The 21382-nt window shown below is 42.9% G+C and overlaps 1 protein-coding gene across 8 annotated transcripts in view; it reads left to right on the top strand.

The window, feature by feature from the left end:
* The window catches only part of CALN1 (calneuron 1), a 423249-nt gene that overhangs the window by 222693 nt on the left and 179174 nt on the right, over positions 1-21382 (top strand). For all 8 annotated transcript variants that reach the window (XM_034420798.2, XM_034420802.3, XM_087889567.1 and 5 more), the window contains one exon: positions 15448-15572. In XM_034420798.2, coding sequence (XP_034276689.1) covers positions 15448-15572 — 125 coding nt within the window. The remainder of the gene's footprint in view (positions 1-15447; positions 15573-21382) is intronic.

The raw sequence follows: 21382 nt of genomic DNA, 5'->3' as shown, positions 1-21382 counted from the left end.
AGATGTACTAATATATAAGAGAACCAATGGTACCCTAGGACACAGTATTTACCAAAAGAAGACACATACAAATCGTTACCTGAACGCACACTCACACCATCATCCCTCACAAATAAGTTCAGTGGCAAAAACTTTAATCACTAGAACTGAACGTCTAGCAGATGAGGCACGTGTACAAACAGAGCTTAAGACCCTCACAGAAGTATTAAAATGGAAAATGGGTTCCACGAAAATAGAATTAGAACTATAACCCAGCAAGGGACAGTAGGACAGAGCAAAACCTAAGAAGAACAGAATATGGGAACTGCCATCCTGCCCTATATAAAAGGGACCACCGACAAAATTAGTAAGATATTACGGAAACAAAAAATAAAAACAGTGTTCCCTACAGATAGAAAAATATTGATGATGGTGAGAAACCCTAAGGATAAAACTGAGTTGGAAAATCAGGGGATATACGAAGTGCCATGTGCCTCCTGTCAGTCATTTTATATTGGACAGACAAATAGACGAATAGGTGTACATTTAGAAGAACATAAAATGCAGTGAGGAAAGAAGAGCAAACTTCTTCTTTGGTACAACACATGAAGGCCACGGGACACAATATTGATTTTAATAAAACCAGAACAGTGGCGAAAGAGGAACATCTCAACAAAAGAATAATCAGGGAGGCCATCGAAATTGAAAAGAGGCCGCAGAATATGAACAGATGAGACGACGCCTCTAGGTTATCAAATATTTGGGGACCTGCACTGAGAGAAACTCGAGTGTTAACATCAGAAGAGAGGCAGGAGATTCCAACAAGCAACCAGTGGTGTTGTAAGGCCTGCCAGAATTCTTCCCTCTTTGCAGAGGGTGGCTAGCAATAGGGAGAGAGAGAGGATCGAGCCAGAAGACAGGCTGAGATCTCAACTAACAATCAAAGGTGCTGGGATGCCTACCAGAATCCTTTCCCCTCTACAGCAGACAGATAATAATAGAGAACCTGAGAAAGCTGGGCCTGTAACACGCAGCCAAGCAGCCAGGATGAGGAAGCAGGAAGAAAAACTGCTGTCCTCCAATCACAACACAGAGTTACAGGCTAACCAACATACGTCAAACATAGAAAAGCGACAGCTCCGACCTCTCAACACACCCATAGCTTCTAAACTAAACAAGAGCCTGAAGATGACAGGGTTGTGAGCCTGTCGAAACATTGCTAGAAAGAAAAATTTTTAAGGTACTGGTAGGATTTTAGCTAAGGTTTTAAAGGACCTTGCAGAGTGCTCTGTAAGGATTTTTGGAAGATTTTAAGCTAGGATTTTAACCAGAATTTTAAACATTTTAACTAACTTATTTAACATGACGCGGGAAAACACCCGAGATTTTAATTTTTTGCATATATATATTATATAATAGCTTACTAAAAAGCAGAGACATCATCCTGCCAACAAAAATGCATATAGTCAAGGCTGTGGTTTTCCCAGTTGCAATGTATGGCTGTGAAAGTTGGACCATAAGAAAGGCTGAGTGCCAAAGAATTGAGGTCTTTGAACTATGGTGCTGGAGAAGACTCCTGTGAATCCCTTGGATTGCAAGGCAATCAAACCGGTCAGTCCTAGAGGAGATCAACCCTGACGGCTCTTTAGAAGGCCAGATCCTGAAGATGAAACTCAAATACTTTGGCCACCTAATGAGAAGGAAGGATTCACTGGAGAAGAGCCTAATGCTGGGAACAATTGGGGGCAAAAAAAGAAGGGGACAACAGAGAATGAGGTAGCTGGATGGAGTCACTGAAGCAGTAGGCATGAGCTTAAATGGACTCCAGAGGATGGTAGAGGAGAGGAAGGCTTGGAGGAACATTGTCCATGGGGTTGTGATGGGTTGGACACGACTTTGCAACTAACAACAACAACAACAACAATGTATCATCAAGTGACCACAAAGAAGATCTTCTCCAGAGTGTTCTGTACCCACTTCAGGTCTTTACAACAATGTACCTTATCATCTTCTACTCTTTCCTTCCTACCTTTCCCAGCATTATAATTGGCCTCTAGAGGACTAAGTCCTCTCCTAATGTTTCCAAAGTGTGATCATTTGAACCTGGTTATTTGCGCCTCAAGTGAGAACTTTAGGTTGATCAGTTCCATGATCCATTTGTGGTCCATGGTATTCTCAGGAGTCTTCTGTAACATCAAGAGAGTTGATGCTGTTACTATTCTGTTTATAGGTGAACACAGCGACTGCCAATTTTTAAATCTTCCTTGAAGTTTGACCATGTTTGAGTTCTCCCAGATGAAATTTTTTAAACTATTTATACAAGGCATTTAGAGAAAAATTGTAACACAATTTTTAAAAGTACATAAACCAAGATGAAATATTCATTTTAGGAAAAATGTTAGAAGCAAGAACTTTGCTTAAAAGGATTATAGGAGGATAATTCAGTTCTCTGAAGAAAAGCCAGCCAGGATTATATTATGTAATAAATAATAATAACAACCTGCAACAGTGTCTTTAACACCATCAAACAACATCTGGCTCAGTGTGCAATGAAACATAATAATAACTTACAGCCTTTGACAGAACCTTTAACATCATCAAAGAACATCTGCCTATCGTAGGTGCTTGGGAAGGACTCAATAGGTAGATAAAAATGCCAAATCCAGTCTAAACATATTGTTTGATCAACATAATGACAGTGTATTAAGTTTTATGTTACCTGATTTCCATCAACTCTTAAGTGCTTTACAAATTACTAAAAAATTTAAAAAAAAACAAGAAAAAAACTAGAGGAAAAAAAGGGTAGAGATGGCAAGATGAAAAAAACCCAGACATATTATGATCCCGTTGCACATCATGATTACGTAATATTTATGGCAAGAACAAATATACTTGAGGGTACACAAGAACAAAATCAAATTAAAAGGTGAATTGAATGAAATTCAATGGTGAAAAAAGTAAGGTTCTACATTTAGGTAAGAAAAACGAAATGCACTGAGAGGGATCTTGGAGTCCTAGTGGATAACCATTTAAATATGAGCCAGCAGTGTGCAGCAGCTGCCAAAAAAGCCAACACAGTTCTAGGCTGCATAAACAAAGGGATAGAATCAAGATCACGTAAAGTGTCAATACCCCTTTATAATGCCTTGGTAAGGCCACACTTGGAATACTGCATTCAGTTTTGGTCGCCATGATGTAAAAAAGAAGTTAAGACTCTAGAAAGAGTGCAGAGAAGAGCAACAAAGATGATTAGGGGACTGGAGGCTAAAACATATGAAGAAAAGTTGCAGGAACTGGTGATGTCTAGTCTAATGAAAAGAAGGACTAGGGGAGACATGATAGCAGTCTTCCAATATCTCAGGGGCTGCCACAAAGAAGAGGGAGCCAAGCTATTCTCCAAAGCACCTGAGGGCAGGACAAGAAGCAATGGGTGGAAACTAATCAAGGAGAGAAGCAACCTAGAACTAAGGAGAAATTTCCTGACTGTTGGAACAATTAATCAGTGGAACAACTTGCCTCCAGAAGTTGTGAATGCTCCAACACTGGAAGTTTTTAAGAAGAGATTGTCCAATCTCTTGAACTGGTGTAGGGTTTCCTGTCTGAGCATGGGGTTGGACTAGAAGACCTCCAAAGTCCCTTCCAACACTGCTATTCTATTCTATTCTGTTCTGTTCTATCCTATCCTATTCTATCCTATTCTGGAAAGAGAGCATCGAGCAAAGAATAACATTGAAGGAGGATATGGCTGAAGGATCTGACATACTACTTGGAAGACCCAGAATAGATTGATATTTGGAGAGCCTAAATGTAAAACCAATATCTCAAGTGGAGACTTTTAGGGGATAACAACATGCTATGTGAATGTGGAGAGACACAGAGCCCAGCTCATCTGCTGGTATGTTGGCTACTACCAAAAACATGAACTTATTTTGGCCAACGACAAAGCCAAGAAGGCAGCTTCATTCTGGCAGTTTAAAGTTTGATCTAGACACAGAAGGATTATATAATATTGACTTAATACTGTCCTACGTATATTCATTCACACATGTGCAGATATGCCTACGTACACAGAAACCACATTTTTCTATAAACACATCCCTGTTTTAAAGAGTGTCAATTTCTCTGTTTTTCAAATGAAGCAAAATACAGAGTATTTCTAAAAGTCATTTTTAAAAAGGGAAGAACGGCAGTGCTGGGAACAGTGGCAATCAGCAAGTCTAGAGAGAAAGGTGTCAGCTTGCCCAGCTCTCTCGCCTTGCTGGAAACAATCTTCCGTTTCAAGATCTATATTTCTTGAACCTCTCATTCTTGGTTTCTCCTGGTTCCATGCCCTACAAAGAAATCTTTAGCTTACTAGCCCTGGGTTGGATATTGGCGAACCTATGGCACGGGTGTCACAGGTGGCACGCGGAGCTATATTGGTGGGCACGCGAGTGTTGCCCTAGCTCAGCTCCAACGCGCATGCACGCACCGGCCAACTGATTTTCAAGCCTCCGGTCCCACCGGAAGTCGGGAAACTGGCTGTTTCCGGCCTCCGGAAGGCCACTGGGAGGATGGGGAAGGCTGTTTTTGCATCCCCAACCTCCTAGAAAGCCTCTAGAGCCTGGGGAGGGGGGAAAATGGGCCTACCATGCCCATCATGCCATCGTGTGCCAAAAGCAGGGGAAAGTATGGGGGGGGGTCACGTGCGCATGCGCGGGAGGGTGGGGCGCATTGAATTCTGGATGTGGGCACATGCACCCGTGACCCCCCCCACTCCCCCTGCTTTTGGCACGCAACGGCAAAAAGGTTAGCCATCACTGTTATAGTCTATTATACTATACATACTATAGTCAACTCTAGATAGTTGGAGTGTAATGGGTTTCTCCTTCGCAGCCTATTCAAGCAACAGCGATGAATTCAGTGGTGGGATTCAAATAATTTAACAACCAGTTCTCTGCCCTAATGACCGGCTGGGTGAGCATGGCAAGGGGTGTGGGACAAGCAGCACTTGGCCTCCTGCACCCCTCTGGGAGTAAAAGCAGGCCGTGGGGGCCGCCGCCCCACCACACCCCATTTTGGGCCTAGTCAGCTCCCTGGGAGCAAAAATGGGTGGTGGTGGGGGGCTGTGCCACACCTCCCACACTCTGTTTTGGGCCTAGTAGGCCTCCCTGCACTTACCTGGGAGCCAAAATGGGGGTGTGTGGGGACTTCTGGAAGGGGCGGGGAGGGGTGGGGCCAGCCAGCAATTTAACAACTGGTTCAGTCAAAGTGGTGCAAACCGGTTGAATCCCACCACTGTATGAACTTTATGCAAGTTTTATTTGTTCCTTCTGCAGATTTTTTTTTCTTGCCTAATTTATGGTCTCTGAGTCCCAGGGTTATCTGTCGAGTTACCTGATTTATAGCCTAAGTCATAAAACCACTGAAAAGCTGCTAACTGCCTTCTGCTTGTTCACCACTCAACCTAGTGCAGAAGTATTTGCTTGTGCAAACCTATATGTTCCTTAACGAGATGGCAATCTTCTCCCAAGTGATAGCTTAACCTCAAAAGCAGTCAAGCCAGTCAGTGGTGCCGTTAGGATGCTCAGGGCTGAAATCCAAAGAGGCTTTATGAATAATAGTCTAGATCAGGGGTGTCAAACTCAAGGCCGGATCCAGCCCGCGGGGTGCTTGGATCTGGCTCACGGGGCTGCTCTGGAAACAGCAAAGGACCGGCCTGCAGTGCCTCTGCCAGTGAAAATGGAGCTCGGGAGGGCTTCACGCAGCCCTCCTGAGCTCCATTTTCACTGCAGAGGGTTGCAGGAGGCCGTTGCAGGCAAAAACGGAGCTTGGGAGCCCATTTTGACTGGCAGAGCACTTGGGTCACCATAGGCGCCCCAGACATGAGTGACATCAACCTGGCCATGCCCCCCCCCCCGGCCACGCCTGCCTGCCCCTCCAAGGTCAAACACAACCCTGATGCAGCCTTCAATGAAATCAAGTTTGACACCCCTGATCTAGATGACAAGAGTTTCTTCTCCAGAAATGGGACTATTCTCTGCAACATCCTTTCCTTATTTTTTATAAAATAGCACAAAACTAGAACCTTTTTTTTTTTTTCCTCTTGGCAACATGAACGAAGAGCTAATGGTGCTCATTGTCAAGAAAAATACATGGCTGTCGAAAAGGAGATTTGAAACGGAGCTTTCCTCCTTCCTCCCCACCAACATCATTAAATCCCGAACATAAAAATTTACTGAGTTACACCGTTGCAACAAATCACAAGAAGCCACAGCTTTGGGGCAAATCTTGATTGATCTATATCACAATTTACTGCTGATTGTGAGTGCTGAAGCTTGACTATCTCCATTCCCTATTTATTTTGTGCCTGGCATTGCAATGATGGGAATCTAAACAGCATCATTCAGACGGCAGTTTCTTAAAAGTAACATGCCTAGTGTGTGGGTCTGCTCTGAATGAGGGCTACAGCAAAGGAAAATGAGTCAAGTAGAAGGGAAGGGCTGGAGAAGTTATGATTGGATGGAATTGATGAGCTCCTCAGAAAGAAAGAGTTTGAGGAAGCTGGCAGTTCAAACCACCATTTATTGCTCCAAATTTCCCCAAACACTCCCACATTTCTTGCAAGTCCCAGAGTAAAGTGATCACACATACAAACACACACACACACCTCAAGCAGCCTTTGGCTGCAAATAGTCCAGCCTAACGCCGTGAGCACCATGGCTGCAAAGCAAGAAATCTAGCAGGGCAAGTCGAGGAGTTCAGGAAGCAAAGGAGCAAGTATCCAGAAATTCAGAAGGACTGCAAGGAATCCAGGAAAGTTCAAACATCGGCACTCAACACTCCAAGAATTCAGCGTTTATTCCCAACAAATGCCCCTTCCTACAATGTCTCAGTCCACAGGTGTGCCTTGTGAAGAGCGGTGGGGTGCTCTACTCCCAAGTAACCGAGTCAGTCTGTGCTGTTCTCACCTTCTCTCCCCTCTCCATGCTCGAGGATCAGGAGGGGGTGGTCCCTACTTATCGTCTGAGCTCTGTCTGTCATGTTCACTGCTTAGTCTCTCTGAGTCATCCTGCCCCTGTTTCTCCCTGCCTACAAACTGTCCCAATCCTGAAAGGCCATGGCCTGACTGGGTCTGTTCCTCCCCATTTTCCTCTGAAGCCAATGAAGCCTCCCACTCGATCTCTGTCAGCTCCAGTTACAGCTCGTCTTCCCCTGCAGATTCAGGCTTCGACGGGGGCATGACACCCATCATCAGAGAAATTCTCTCTACCAGAATATGGTGAGAGAAATGGTTCCTGAGGATGGGCTCCAGCACGAGTCTGAAAGCTTGGAAGACTAAACCTCTGGTCCCAGTGACCGACCCAGATTGGATCCTGCAACATTACCCTGGAACGTGTATATTCACCTTCATTCGGAAGCCATACTGTATGTACTAAGCTAGCTGGATCAGATGTCCAAATCAAGTAAGACAATTTTCTGAGTTTTAAAATGGGAGCAGTTCAATAGTGTACAGAATTACATAAAGATTCATTCAAAGTTAAAGTTCCTTTTGAGTTAAACTCAATACCTGGTAGGTACATGAATCTGTCCATGCAGTTTTCTTTGACAACAATGTCAGAAGTGGTTTACTGTTACCGGCAGGGTGTAAAAATGCAGGCAGGAACAGCACACACTGAACGGTGCCAGCTGGCATTGTGTGCAGGAACATCCTCTTAAGTCTAGATGGGAGATCTACAAAAGATTGTGGAGAATAAGAAAACTAAGATCTCATGGGACTTCCAGACTTAGACAGACAGGCAGGTACTGGCCAATCAATCAGATGTTGTGTAGCAGACAAGGACCAGAAGACAGTGATAGTGTTAGATGTAGTGGTTCCAAGTGCCAGCGACGTTTGGAAGAAGGAGTACCAGAGCCTGGAGGAGAAACTAGAGAACATGGGGAGAGAAAAGGCCAAAGTGGTTGCGGTGGTGGAAGAGCACTTGGGGCTGTGACTCCTGAGAAGGGCTCTAACAGATGTCAATCAGAATAGAGCTGGAAGGGATCTTGGAGGTCTTCTAGTCCAACCCCTTGCACAAGCAGGAGACCCTATACCATTTGAGACAAGTGGCTGTCCAGTCTCTTCTTAAAACCTCCAATGATGGAGCACCCACAACTTCTGAAGGAAGCTGTTCCACTGGTTAATTGTCCTCGCTGTTAGGAAGTTTCTCCTTAGTTTCAGGTTCCTTCTTGATTAGTTTCCATTCATTTCTTGTCCTGCTTACAGGTGCTTTGGAAAACCCCAGGAACAACATCAGAGCTTCCTGTCCAGAAGAGTGCAGTGCTTTGAATGGCTAAGATACTGTGCAGAACCCTCAAAGTCCCAGGCCTCTGGTAGAGGATCCATGGATAAGATAGATAGATGGATGGATAGATGGATGGATGGGCAGGCAGACAGTCATTCTGAACATAGGCAATAGTATGTATGTATGTATGTATGTATGTATGTATGTATCCATCCATCCATCCATCCATCCATCCATCCATCCATCCATCCTCCCACTCTGGTCAACTGCTGTGGGATTTCTGGTGGTCCTCCATCCAATTCCTAATGAAGTCCAATGCTCCTTAGCTTTCTGAGCTAAGATAAAGTCATAACAGCCTATGTACAGTTACTGTACTCCATCCTGATTCACTGTCTTGAATTGGACCAATCCAGTTTGAGGCAATGAGGAATCCTTGGTGCTCTCTGAACTTGGTTGTTTTCTTGCAGACATTGTTTTTCTTTTTTACCCAATCTAGGTAACATCAAGAAAACAATCTCAGCTCAGAGAGGCACCAAGAAAACAATCAATCTCAGAGAGGTGCCAAGGACCCCTCATTTCCACCCCAAGCTACAAATATTCTCCTTTATTAATTTGAGACAGTGCCTCAAAAGAATTGCTCTACTCTGACAGCTTGAATCGGCCTGCTTGATTTGGCTAGTTCAACTTCAGTCCAGTTGAAAAGAGCATCTGTGTATGCCTAAACTAGTGTCTAGAATAAAGCAGGTAGCTCTCTCGGCTTTACTTCAATGGGGGGACATTTCAGTTTTGTACTTTGCTTTGATTCTTAAAAAGATATGGAAAAATATTGTTAAGCTTAGAACAATACGGACTCTTCAAAGTACATCCAAGTTACACCCTAGTCCAGGGGTGTCGAACTCAAGAACCGTGGGCTGGATCCAGCCCGTGGGGTGCTTAGATCTGGACCGTGGGGCCACCCTGGAAACAGCGAAGGACCAGCCTGTGGTGCCTCTACCAATGAAAACGGAGCTTGGGAGATCTCCCAGGCTCCATTTTTGGCCACAACGGCCTCCTGCAGCCTTTTGCCAGTGAAAACAAACCCTAGGGAGCCCGTCGCATCTGAAAGCAAAGCCCAGACGGGCCACACGTGGCCTCCCCAAACTCCATTTTTGCTGGCAGAGGGCTGCAGGACAGAGATGGGTTTCAGCAGGTTCTGACCAATTCTGGAGAACTGGTAGTGGAAATTTTGAGTAGTTTGGAGAACCAGTAGTAAAAATTCTGACTGGCCCCGCCCCTATCTATTCTCTGCCTCCCAAGTCCCAGCTGATTGGGAGGAAAGGGGATTTTGCAATAACCTTCCCCTGGAGTGGGGTGGGAATGGAGATTTTACAGTATCCTTCCCCTGCCACATCCACCAAGCCATGCCCACCAAGCCATGTCACGCTCACCAAGCCACACCCACAGAACCGGTAGTAAAAAAATTTGAAACCCACCACTGCTGCAGGAGGCTGTTGTTGTTGTGGCCCGCCAGCAGCCTGTGCAGATCGTGGCTGATCCCGATGAAGAGGAGGCTGGTGTGGTGTCGCGCCAGCAGCCTGCACAGCCAGCGCTACGTCGGACAGCAAGGAGGCTGAAGAGGATGTGATGCCAGAGGCAGAGACTCAGCCAGGGCCTTCAGAACCTCCAGAGGCTCCTTCAAGTGGAGAGAGTGAAGTGGAGGAGCCTCTCCTCAATGCTCGGGCACGCAGGGCTGCCAAAAGGCAGGAGTGGCTACTCAGGAGGAGGAGGTCTACTCGAGAGTAGGGCTTGAGGATAATTGGCCACTCCCTTAGTCTATTTAAGTCGCACGCAGCTAGTGCATTCTTGCTGGAAACAATTCGTATTATTATCAGAGTATTTTGGTTTATCATATCTTGTTTTCTGGTTGCCAACCTTTGCCGGTCTTGTTTATTCTTGCTACTTAATAAATTTGATAAGGACCGTTGGTGTGTGTCAATGTCCTCGGAAATCCGGAGCTGGGGCAGAACAGTTGTGGCCAAAAACGGAGCCTCCATCATGACTGAAAACGGAGCCTCGGTAAGTGGTGGTGAGCTGGCCAAGCTCACCCTTGGCCACGCCCACCCCGGCCCCCTGAGGTCAAACACAACTTTGATGTGGTCCTCAATGAAATTGAGTTTGACACCCTTGCCCTAGTCTATACTGTTACAAGCTTAGCTTCTGTTTGCTAAGAAATAAAATGTGTTTTATTTATGCATACTTCTACGGGCTCAGGATATTTTTGAAGTAATAAAAGCTCCTGAAGACTGAAAATATTGTCACCAAATAGATCAAAGATGCCAAAGAAGAAGCAATCAGCTGAGGGTGTGAACTCTGAGCTGTGTTTTAATTTAAGCCATAAGTGTTTAATATCCGGTTCCAACTCATGTTAATTAAATTAAGTTTTTAAGCACAACGGACACTGTCATCATTAACTCTAGCCAGCAATTTAGAATTGGCAAACCATTAATGGGGCCTCACCTGCGATGCCCTCTTTAATTCATACATTGGCACTTGGGAAGTTCAGTTTTGATGAATTGTGACACAAAATGGCTTCATTGGCAGCAGCGGGGTAGTTAGGAGTGGGCCTGATGTGGGCACAGCCACTGCGGTTTTGTAATACAGAAATGGGGGAATATATATATATATATATATATATATATATATATATATATATATATATTAACAGCCTCAAATTTAATAGCATTTTAAAGCTGAAAGATGAATTTATGTAGCTGCTGGAAAGACACTTCCAGGCAATTTCATGCACCGTGGTGCCTTTAAATAAATTTAGACGGGGTTAAAAGGGCTTAAGGAGCCCTCCTATTTCTTTTGTATATAATTCTTTTATTGAGTTTTGTTATAAAAGAAAAATACAGAAAAAACCCTCCAAAAGTTAGAAAAGTAAGAGAAAGAAAAAGTGCAATTGGAGAGAAGAAAGAGGTAATTTTTTACTTTTTTTCACTCCAGTAAAACACCAAAATTACAACCTTGCTCAGCGTTTTGCAACATTTCAAACCATTTCCGTAATAACAAAAATCATCCAAATCATCCAAACCTAAAACCGACGTTTCATTTTTTTTTCAGTTTCGAGCAAAAAGTCCAGAAGTGGTTTCTGAGTAGAAACCAAACTAGATGAATTCTTCTCTTTAGTTAAAAGAAGTTAGTTTTGCCATCTCCACCGGCTCTCTTATCACTTTTACCATCTACTCTTCCATTGTAGGAATTAATGGCTCTTTCCATCTTGTGCATATAAGATTCTTTCCACTGTCCGCATATATAATAACAAGCTTCTAAGTTTTCTTTTACGTTCCTTGCCTACCAAACTGGAGCCCTCCTGTTTCAAAGAGGATGCATTTGATTTCAGGTTTTGAAAAACGAGCAAAATCCAATCAGCCTACTTTGTTTCCGGTCATTGATTGATTGATTGATTGATTGATTGATTGATTGAATTTATATACCACCCTACTCCCGAAGGACTCAGGGCGGTGAACAGCCAAAAGATAAAATACATATAATACAAATGTTAAAAAATCATTAAAATACAATTAAATAATTTGGCCCAGAAAACAAAATTTAAAAACCCCAATTATAAGATTCATTATTATTCAATTATTATTCATTCATAGAGCATGACTTTGGATGTGAGACATTGGTGTTCTTCAAGCTTGGTTATTTCCTTGCAGACGTTTTATTACCCAACTAGGTAATGTCATCAGTGCTAGAAGGAAGTGGGGCTCTCTCTTGGTTTATGAACCAGTATTGGTGGGAGTGTTCTTGGTAGTTCCTCAGTTAAGCTGTTGTTGACCCCACCATTAAACCCTGAACGGCAAATAATATCTTCTATTGGTAAAACATTAACATGGTTAGCAGTTAAGTGTTAGGCTAAGTATTACTCCTCCTGATGTCCAGTTACTAAGGATTCCCCACCCCCGCCATTCTACCCATATTGTGCCCAAACACTCTGCAATCTTGGAAGCTACCATGCTTCCTAATACAAAAAAGGCTCAAGGAAGGAATTTTACCAAAGCATTGGTAGAATAGAATAGAATAGAATAGAATAGAATAGAATAGAATAGAATAGAATAGAATGGAATGGAATGGAATGGAATGGAATGGAATGGAATGGAGTGGAGTGGAGTGGAGTGGAGTGGAGTGGAATGGAATGGAATGGAATGGAATGGAATGGAATGGAATAGAATAGAATAGAATAGAATAGAATAGAATAGAATAGAATAGAATAGAATAGAATAGAATAGAATAGAATAACAGAGTTGGAAGGGACCTTGGAGGTCTTCTAGTCCAAGCCCCTGCTTAGGCAGGAAACCCTACACCACTTCAGACAAATGGTTATCCAACCTCTTCTTAAAAACTTCCAGTGTTGGAGCATTCACAACTTCTGGAGGCAAGTTGTTCCACTGATTAAATGTTCTAACTGTCAGGAAATTTCTCCTAAGTTGCTTCTCTCCTTGATTAGTTTCCACCCATTCCTTCTTGTCCTGCCCTCAGGTGCTTTGGAAAATAGCTTGACTCCCTCTTCTTTGTGGCAGCCCCTGAGATATTGGAACGCTGCTATCCTGACTCCCCTAGTCCTTTTCATCAGACTAGACATACCCAATTCCTGCAACCGTTCTTTATATGTGTTATCCTCTGGTCCCCTAATCATCTTCGTTGCTCTTCTCTGCACTCTTTCTAGAGTCTCCACATCATTTTTACATCGTGGTGACCAAAGCTGAATACAGTATTCCAAGTGTGGCCTTACCAAGGCATTATAAAGTGGTATTAGCACTTCATGTGATCTTGATTCTATCTCTCTGTTTATGCAGCCTAGAACTGTGTTGACTTAGCAGCAGCTGCTCTTAGCTCTTAGCTGATTTCACGTGACAACTAATGGGTCAACTTGCATTGGTTACTTAGGAAAACATATAAAGAACAGTTGCAGGAACTGGGTATGTCTAGTTTAATGAAAAGAAGGACTAGGGGAGACATGATAGCAGTGTTCCAATATCTCAGGGGCTGCCACAAAGAAAAGGAGTCAAGCTATTCTCCAAAGCTCCTGAAGGTAGGACAAGAAAGAATGGATGGAAACTAATCAAGAAGAGAAGCAACCTGGAACTAGGGAGAAATTTCCTGGCAGTCTGGAAATTAATCAGTGGAATGACTTGTATCCATTTGTCTGAAATGATATAGGGATTCCTGCTTGAACAGGGGGTTGGATGAGAAGACCTCCAAGATCCCTTCCAACTCTGTTATTCTATTATTCTATTAACTTATAGATATCTGCTGGCTGCAGGAGAGAAGTAAATGACATTGTGAGTCACAATGCTGTCAGGCAAATGATGAAAATTTTGTATTCGGTATCAGACAGCGTGCAGTTGATGGAGATTACTTAATTATTTATGCAATGACATTACAATGAATTTCTCATCATTTTGATATCATTGGACACTTATGGCTGCATCTGATTCGTTTTTGATGTATTTTCTGGGGGGAAAAAATCCTTCTTTCAAATTGATTGCGTACTTTTTCTCAAAATGTGAAGTATTTTTCAAAAGACAGTATTTATTTTCTGGCTGCGTGTGGCACCATTGGGGAAGCATTTGGAAGAGTTGATTGCTGGAGATGGCTTGTGAAGTAATGCCTTTAATGTATTTTTTGTTCCTTGCTAAAGTTCATCAGGTGAATCAGTGCAGGAATATGGCACATTGTGAAGTACAGATAGTCCTCAATCCAGTGGTGAAATGTAAAATTTGTTACTACCGGTTCTGTGGGCGTGGCTTGGTGGGGGGGGTTAATGTGACTGAGTGGGTGTGGCCAACTTTTTTTTTTTAACTTTTAAAACCATTTTTCTATAACCTCTTCGGCCGAAGAGGTTGTAAAAAAATGCTTTTAAAAGCCTCTGACGATCCCAGCTGAGTTGCCTGATCGTCAGAGGCTTTTTTTTTCCCCTTTAGAAACACTTTTTTGGCCGAAGAGGTTGTAGAAAAAATGCTTTTAAAAATAATTTTTAAAAAGCCTCTGATGATCGCGCGGCTCAACTGGACATGGGGGGGGCGGGTGGCCAGGGATTTTTGCTACTGGTTCTCCGAACCACCTGCCGCCATCGCTACCAGATCGGGCGATCCGGTCTGAACCGGGAGCATTTCACCCCTGCTTCAACCTGACTAGTGCTCCTGGTTCCTGTAGTCTGCAATTTTTTCCTGTAGTCCGTTCTGCCTCCAGAAAAAGCACCTTTGGGACAACCAAAGCCTTGGTAGTACAAGGGTTTAAGGCACCCTGTTATTAAGCTGCTTAAGACCAGCTGCCTGCAATTACTGCAGGGTTCGAATCTCGCCAAGGCTCAAGGTTGACTCAGCCTTCCATCCTTTCTAAGGTAGGTGAAATGAGGACCCAGTTTGTGGGGGCAATAAGCTGACTTTGTATAAAATATACAAAAGTATGAAGGCTATTGCTTAACGCACTGTAAGCCGCCCTGAGTCTCCGGAGAAGGCCGGCATATAAATCAAAATTTTAAAAAAAACCAAAAAAAAAAAAAACCCATGACCTGGATGACTGAGAATCTCTACAGAATTTTAGCTACACAATTTGGGATGAACACCCTTTGGATGGTGTGGGAGTAGGAACGGATTTCCAGAGGGGAAAAAAATGCAGACTACAGGTGACCCCGAGGACACAGATCAACCTCCAAGTGCTTCAATGACCCTCTAAAAGGATGCAAATGACCAGCTGTCTGCAAGGAATATAAATCCTTCCAGTCCCTTTCATTTTTAATTACAGCATATTTCTCATCATTCATACCAATTTTCTGATTTTTATACTTTAATAAATTCTTTCTTTACTTTCTAGTCTTTCTATCTTCCCCCCCTATTTTTCTTCTTCATTTTTCCTATCCTCCAGCCACTTATACCATTTATGCCAAATTATATAATATTCCGTATCCTCCTTTTCTTTAAGTTATTTTGTTAATTTATCCATTTCGGCACATTTCAACATTTTTTTTATCAATTCTTCATCTGTTGGTATATTTTCTTTTTTCCAATTTTGGGCATAAACTGTACGGGCGGCTGTTATAATGTGTAATATCAAGTATTTTAATACTTGGCATCACTTGTTATTTCTAATATGCCGTGCTTTGGGTTCTAGAGATGAATGAGAATGTGAGAATCCTTTCCTGTCTTTCTACCATTAGGGAGAAGATGCCATTCCATCATGTCACGGCTGGGCTGCTGTACAAGGGAAACTATCTGAACCGGTCCCTCTCAGCAGGAAGCGACAGTGAACAGTTGGCCAACATCTCAGTGGAAGAATTGGATGGTAAGGATTGACTAAACTGTTGGTAGGGAGGAACATAGGGTTCTGTTTTTATTTATTCTTTCAAATAATTAGTTAAGTCTTACAAACTTAAAAACTAAGATATGAACAGTGGTGGGATTCAGCCGGTTCTGTCCGGTTCGGGCAAATCGGTAGCGGCGATTCCGGTAGGCCCCATCCACCTGCCCAGACGTAATGTCGTCCTATTTCGTCACATTTTGGAGGGCGTGCACACGCTCAGAAGGCATGCACACTAGCAAAGACTATGTGCGGAAGGCCGAGCATGCATGGAAGATGGAACATGTGCTCACATTTGCGAACCGGTAGGGAAGGTAAGTGAATCCCACCTCTAGATATGAAGGACTCAAGCTTAGGGTATGGTGACATGAAATTCAACATCCCTGTTGAATAGTTTTGGGAATCTACTTTTTAGAAATGATTTTTTTAAAAAAAAAAAGTTAGATGACTCAAGGCGCTATCCAAAATTAATTACATATGCACATGGGAGCTTGAATTCCTTTATGAGAAAAAGCTGTTCAATAGACACATAGAGATAATGAATCAAGAGACACATAGAGTTAAATCATAGAGATAAATCAACTGCAATAGACGTAAAGAGATAGACAGAAGATAGATAGAATTATTTATTGGCCAAGTGTGATTAGACACACAAGGAATTTGTTTCTGGTGCATCTCAATGTACATACAACAATAGCAATAAGCAACAAAGTTATAATCATAAGATAAGGAGATAGGTAATAGGAATGATGAGAATAATGATGATTATACTGTCTTTTTAGATAGTTGACAGTGTTGTAGGAATTAGTTGTTTAGCAGAGTGATGGTATGGGGGAAAAAACTGTCCTTGTTTTGTCTACTTGTTCTGATGTGCAGTGCCCTGTAGTATCATTTTGAGGGTAGCAGTGGAAATGTCCAGAATGCGAGGAGTCTGTAGATATTTTCACAGCCCTCTTTTTGACTTGTGCAGTATACAGGACCTCAATGGAAGGTAGAGTGGTAGCAATTTTTTTCCCATGAATTTCTAATTATCCGTTGAAGTTTGTGTTTGCCTTGATTGGTTGCAGTGCCAAACCAGACACTTATAGAGGTACATATGACAGACTGAATAATTCCTCTGTAGAACTGTATCAGCAGCCCCTTGGGCAGCCTGAGCTTTCTGAGTTGGCTTAAAGACAGTGGTAGGTTTCAAAATTTTTTACTACCGGTTCTGTGGGTGTGGCTTGGTGGGCGTGGCATGGCTTGGTGGGCGTGGCTTGGTGGGAGTGGCAGGGAAGGATACTGTAAAATCTCCATTCTCTCCCCAATCCAGGGGAAGGTTCCTGCAAAATCCCCATTTCCTCCCGATCAACTGGGACTCAGAAGGCAGACAATAGATGGGGGCGGGGCCAGTCAGAGGTGGTATTTACTGGTTCTCTGAACTACTCAATTTTTCCACTACTGGTTCTCCAGAATTGGTCAGAACCTGCTTAAACCCAACTCTGCTTAAAGAGATATCCCATAGAGATAAACCAGTCATCAGTAGTTCACATTTATACACCATTGAAAAGAGACAGTAAAAATGCTAAGAAAGCAACCGCCTTCTGCCGATGATAGCCTCCCACCAGCCAGTTTGCTCCCACAGAGAGGGACTCCTCAGGGTGCCGTCAGCCAGGCAATGTCGGCTGGCGATCCTCATGGGGAGGGCCTTCTCTGTGGCAGTTCCTGCCCTCTGGAATGACCTGCCCCCGGAGATACGTAGGATACCAGATCTCCATGCTTTTCGCCGTGCCCTTAAAACTTTTCTATTTCATCAAGCTGGGCTGGCGCAATCCCCCACCCCTTAGATATTTTTAATTGTAAATGAATTTTAGTCGGGAGGTTTTAAATTTTGGGCCAAAATTTGTTTAATTCTTTTAAAATTTAAAGTTTTGTATTGGGATTTTTTTATTCTAGGCTGTGCACCGCCCTGAGTCCAGTAGGAGAAGGGTGGTATAAAAATTTAATAAAATAAATAAATAAACAAACAAAAAGTCCAGAACACATTATCTCCAGCAAACAACACCCAGATAAGATAGGTTTAACACCAGACAAATCCAGGTAGAAAACAATACCCTAATCAGGGAACTACCAAGAAGAAAAACCCCAGAAACACAGACAGGCCAAGCTAATATATATAAACAGGGAGGAAGTCCCACATCCATTAACACTAATGCTGTTATCTAGTTGGGTAATGAAATGTCTTTAAGCAAACAACCAAGCTCAGAGAGTACCAAGGACTTCATAGTTAATCCCTGAGCTACATATATTCCCTTCTGAGGATGATGTTATCCAATGAGTTGTATCTGACTCTTGGCAATTCTATGGACCAGTCTCTCCACATCTTCTGATTTTGCACTACTTCTCTTGAGTTTTTCTATGCTCTGGCTGGTATCATTTTTGATGGTGTCCATCCATTGGGTTTTTTTTTTTTTTTTGGCAGCCTGGTTTCCTTTTACCACTAATTCTTCCAAACATAATTGTTTTCTCCAGTGAATTCCCCCACATAAAATGGCCAAAATAAGAGAGATGTGGTTTTGTGATTTTATATTTCCTTTTATTGGAATCTAATATTAGTTACTGAGGTTTAAACTATGTTTAGGATTTTTATTGTTGTTGTTGTTGTTATATACACAAAAATGAGAGTATTCACAGCAAACGAGATGACCATGCTGGATTTCGTATCCCAAATCACTAGTCGAACACTTCCCAAGCGTTTAGGACTCCGTGATGTATTGGCGGATTATGCGAGCAGATCCCAGTAAAGTGGCCTTCTGCAGCTGACCAGTGGCGATCTTGTCAGTGCCAATTGTTTTTAAGTGCTTGCCTAGGTCTTTAGGCACCCAGTGTGCCGAGTACCACTGGGACCACCTGCACTGGATGATGATGATGATGATGATGATGATGATGATGATGATGATCATTTAATCTTTAGTGAGATTCACAGCCTTTGAGGCTGGTTAATAGCTCAGCAGCTCGAGTCCTAACCAAGGACCTAGGAACTGTTAAGGTATCGTTGGAGGATGTAAGCTGTTCCGAGTAAGGTGGTGTTTTGTAGAATCAAAATGTTCAAGTCCGGCAAATTTAGAATTTCTAAATAGCGGGGTAGCCCTTTGGGTATTGCTCCAAGGGCTCCAATCATCATCATCATCATCATTACTACTACTACTACTACTACTACTTCATTTTTCTGGAAATCAGATATACAAGAGGGCAAAGTCAAGAATTAAACCCACTGCAGTGAAGGAAAACTGGAGAGAATATTCATGGGGACTGAATTCACCTTATCTATATATCAGTTGCACAGAATTTTCAGGATTTACTGAAGTCAAAAACAAAGGTGAATTTGGTAACATCCTGAACATCCAGGTCCTTTTATTGGAACAGCAAATACTTCCTTAGTACCATGCTTGCATATAATTTATGAAACCAAAGAAGCCTGCTTCTGATTCAAAAGCTATCAGTTCCAAAATATATAGGATAGAAAGGGGATGGATGGATGGATGGATGGATGGATGGATGGATGGATGGAGGGAGGAAGGAGAGAGAGAGAACAAGAAGAGAGAGAGAGAGTGAAGAAAGGAAGCAAGGAAGGAAGCAAGGAAGGAAAGAGGAAGGAAGGAAGGAAGGAAAGAAAGAAAGGGAAGGAGGGAGTAGAAGGAAGGAAGGAAGGAAAGAGACAGAGACAGACAGAGACAGAGAAAAGGGAGAGAGAAGAAAGGAAGGAAGGAAGAAAGAGAAGGAAAGAAACAAGGAAAAAAAGAAAGAAGGAAGGAAGGAAAGAAAGAAAGAAAGGGAGGAGGAAGGAAGGAGAGAGAGAGAGAGACAGAGAAGAGAGAGAGAGGAAGGTAGGAAGGAAGAAAGAAAGAAAGAAGAAAGAAAAAAGAAGGAAAGGGAAGGAAGGAAGGAAGGAAGGAAGGAAGGAAGGAAGGAAGGAAGGAAGGAAGGATAACTACAATCAGGGATTTTGATATCACAATAATAATATTGATCATACTTAGAGACGCTTCCTTGGTATCAAGGGGACATAGCTATCATTAATGTAAGAGCCCTTGATTTCCCTGGGTCTATTTGAAGCATAATTAACTCCATGACTAAGTTCAATTTTGATTAGCTTTTGTGTGTTCTGGAATAATGTCTACTTAAAAATGTGTATCTGCATAGAATTGCCACCTTTCCATTGACATTTTTGAAGTGGAATGCTTTGTTAAAATTATTTGAGAGTCACGGAGTTGCTATACTCACTTTTTCCATGACATGCACAATCCTTTACACACCACCTACGTACCCACATTGGATTTTTATTATTCCCTTTTTCCAATATTTTTTTTATTTTTCCAGTATTCCCTTTGGAATATTGGCTGCTCTCTTCAGCCCTGCCTTATTGCTGCAATCAAAGAATAGCTCATGGTCTGACCCCAGCCTCCACTTTCCAATTCCTTGACAATCTGGGACCACTTTGTCCAAATTTAATTTACAAAAAGCCAATTTCTTCAGTGCATTAAGATTTGGGGGAAGGGATGCTTGCAAAGACAGAATGGATCGGAGCATTACAGTTTAAGCCTCCAAAGCTGATATTTAAAATGGCTGAATCATCTCCCACATTATTCCAAATTAGTGCAATTCTGGGGGGAAAAAAAACAACTCCATCCCCAGAACATGCCTCCAGTGGCCCTTAGAGACATAAATTCAGAGACACATATGTACAGGTAGTCCATAAAAGGCAAAAGATAAATGTTCCCCTCACACATATGTGCTAGTCATTCCCAACTCTAGGGGGCGGTGCTCATCTCCGTTTCAAAGCCGAAGAGCCAGCGCTGTCCTAAGACGTCTCCGTGGTCATGTGGCCGGCACGACTAAATGCCAAAGGCACACAGAACGCTGCTACCTTCCCACCAAAGGTAGCCTCTATTTTTCTACTTCCATTTTTTACGTGCTTTCGAACTGCTAGGCTGGCAGAAGCTGGGGCAAATAACGGGAGCGCACTCTGTCATGCACTGCTAGGGATTCGAACCGCCAAACTGTCGACCTTTCTGATTGACAAGCTCAGTGTCTTAGCCACTGAGTCACCATGTCCCCTTAGTCCATAACCAAGTCCAAAATTTCTCTTGCTAAGCCAGACAGTTGTTAAGTAAATTTTGCCACATTTTACAATCTTTCTTGCTAAAGTTGTTAAGTTGTATCACTGCAGTTGTTAAGTCAGCAATGCGGTTGTTAAGTGAATCCGGCTTCCCCATTGACTTTGCTTGTCAGAAGGTTGCAAAAGGGGATCACGTGACCCCCGAACCCGCCCCTCCATCATAAGTATGCAACCATCATAAGTATGAACCAGTTGCCCAGTGTCTGAATTTCGATCACATGATCATGGGGACACTGTCACAGTCATAAATATGAAAAAATGGTCATAAGTCACTTTTTTCACTGCTTCGAAGGGTTGCTAACTTTTGTAAGTCGAAGACTACCTGTCCATTATGTGGCCAAAACCTAGCTCATCTAAAACAGCTCATCTGAAAATACAGCATAATTTTGTTAACACTATATATTGGGCACCCAGCAAAGAAAGCATTAGCCATGGTGTTGCAGTGGTTAGAGTCAGTGGTGGGTTCCTCCCGGTTCCGCCGAGCCGGTAGCGGTGACGATATGACATCACCGAACTGGGTCTGGCCCCCCTGACCCCCCTCGCCCACCCCCCCTGTTATTCTTACCTTTTATTTGGCCCCACCCCCAATCTATTGCTGCCTCCTGAGTCCCAGCTGATGGGCTATAAGGAAAAAAAC

Source organism: Pantherophis guttatus, chromosome 1, assembly GCF_059756535.1.
Source record: "Pantherophis guttatus breed Tessera chromosome 1, ASM5975653v1, whole genome shotgun sequence".
Classification (NCBI taxonomy): domain Eukaryota; kingdom Metazoa; phylum Chordata; class Lepidosauria; order Squamata; family Colubridae; genus Pantherophis; species Pantherophis guttatus.
The sequence above is the reverse complement of the archived record's forward strand: the minus strand, read 5'-3'. Positions and strand labels throughout refer to the sequence as shown.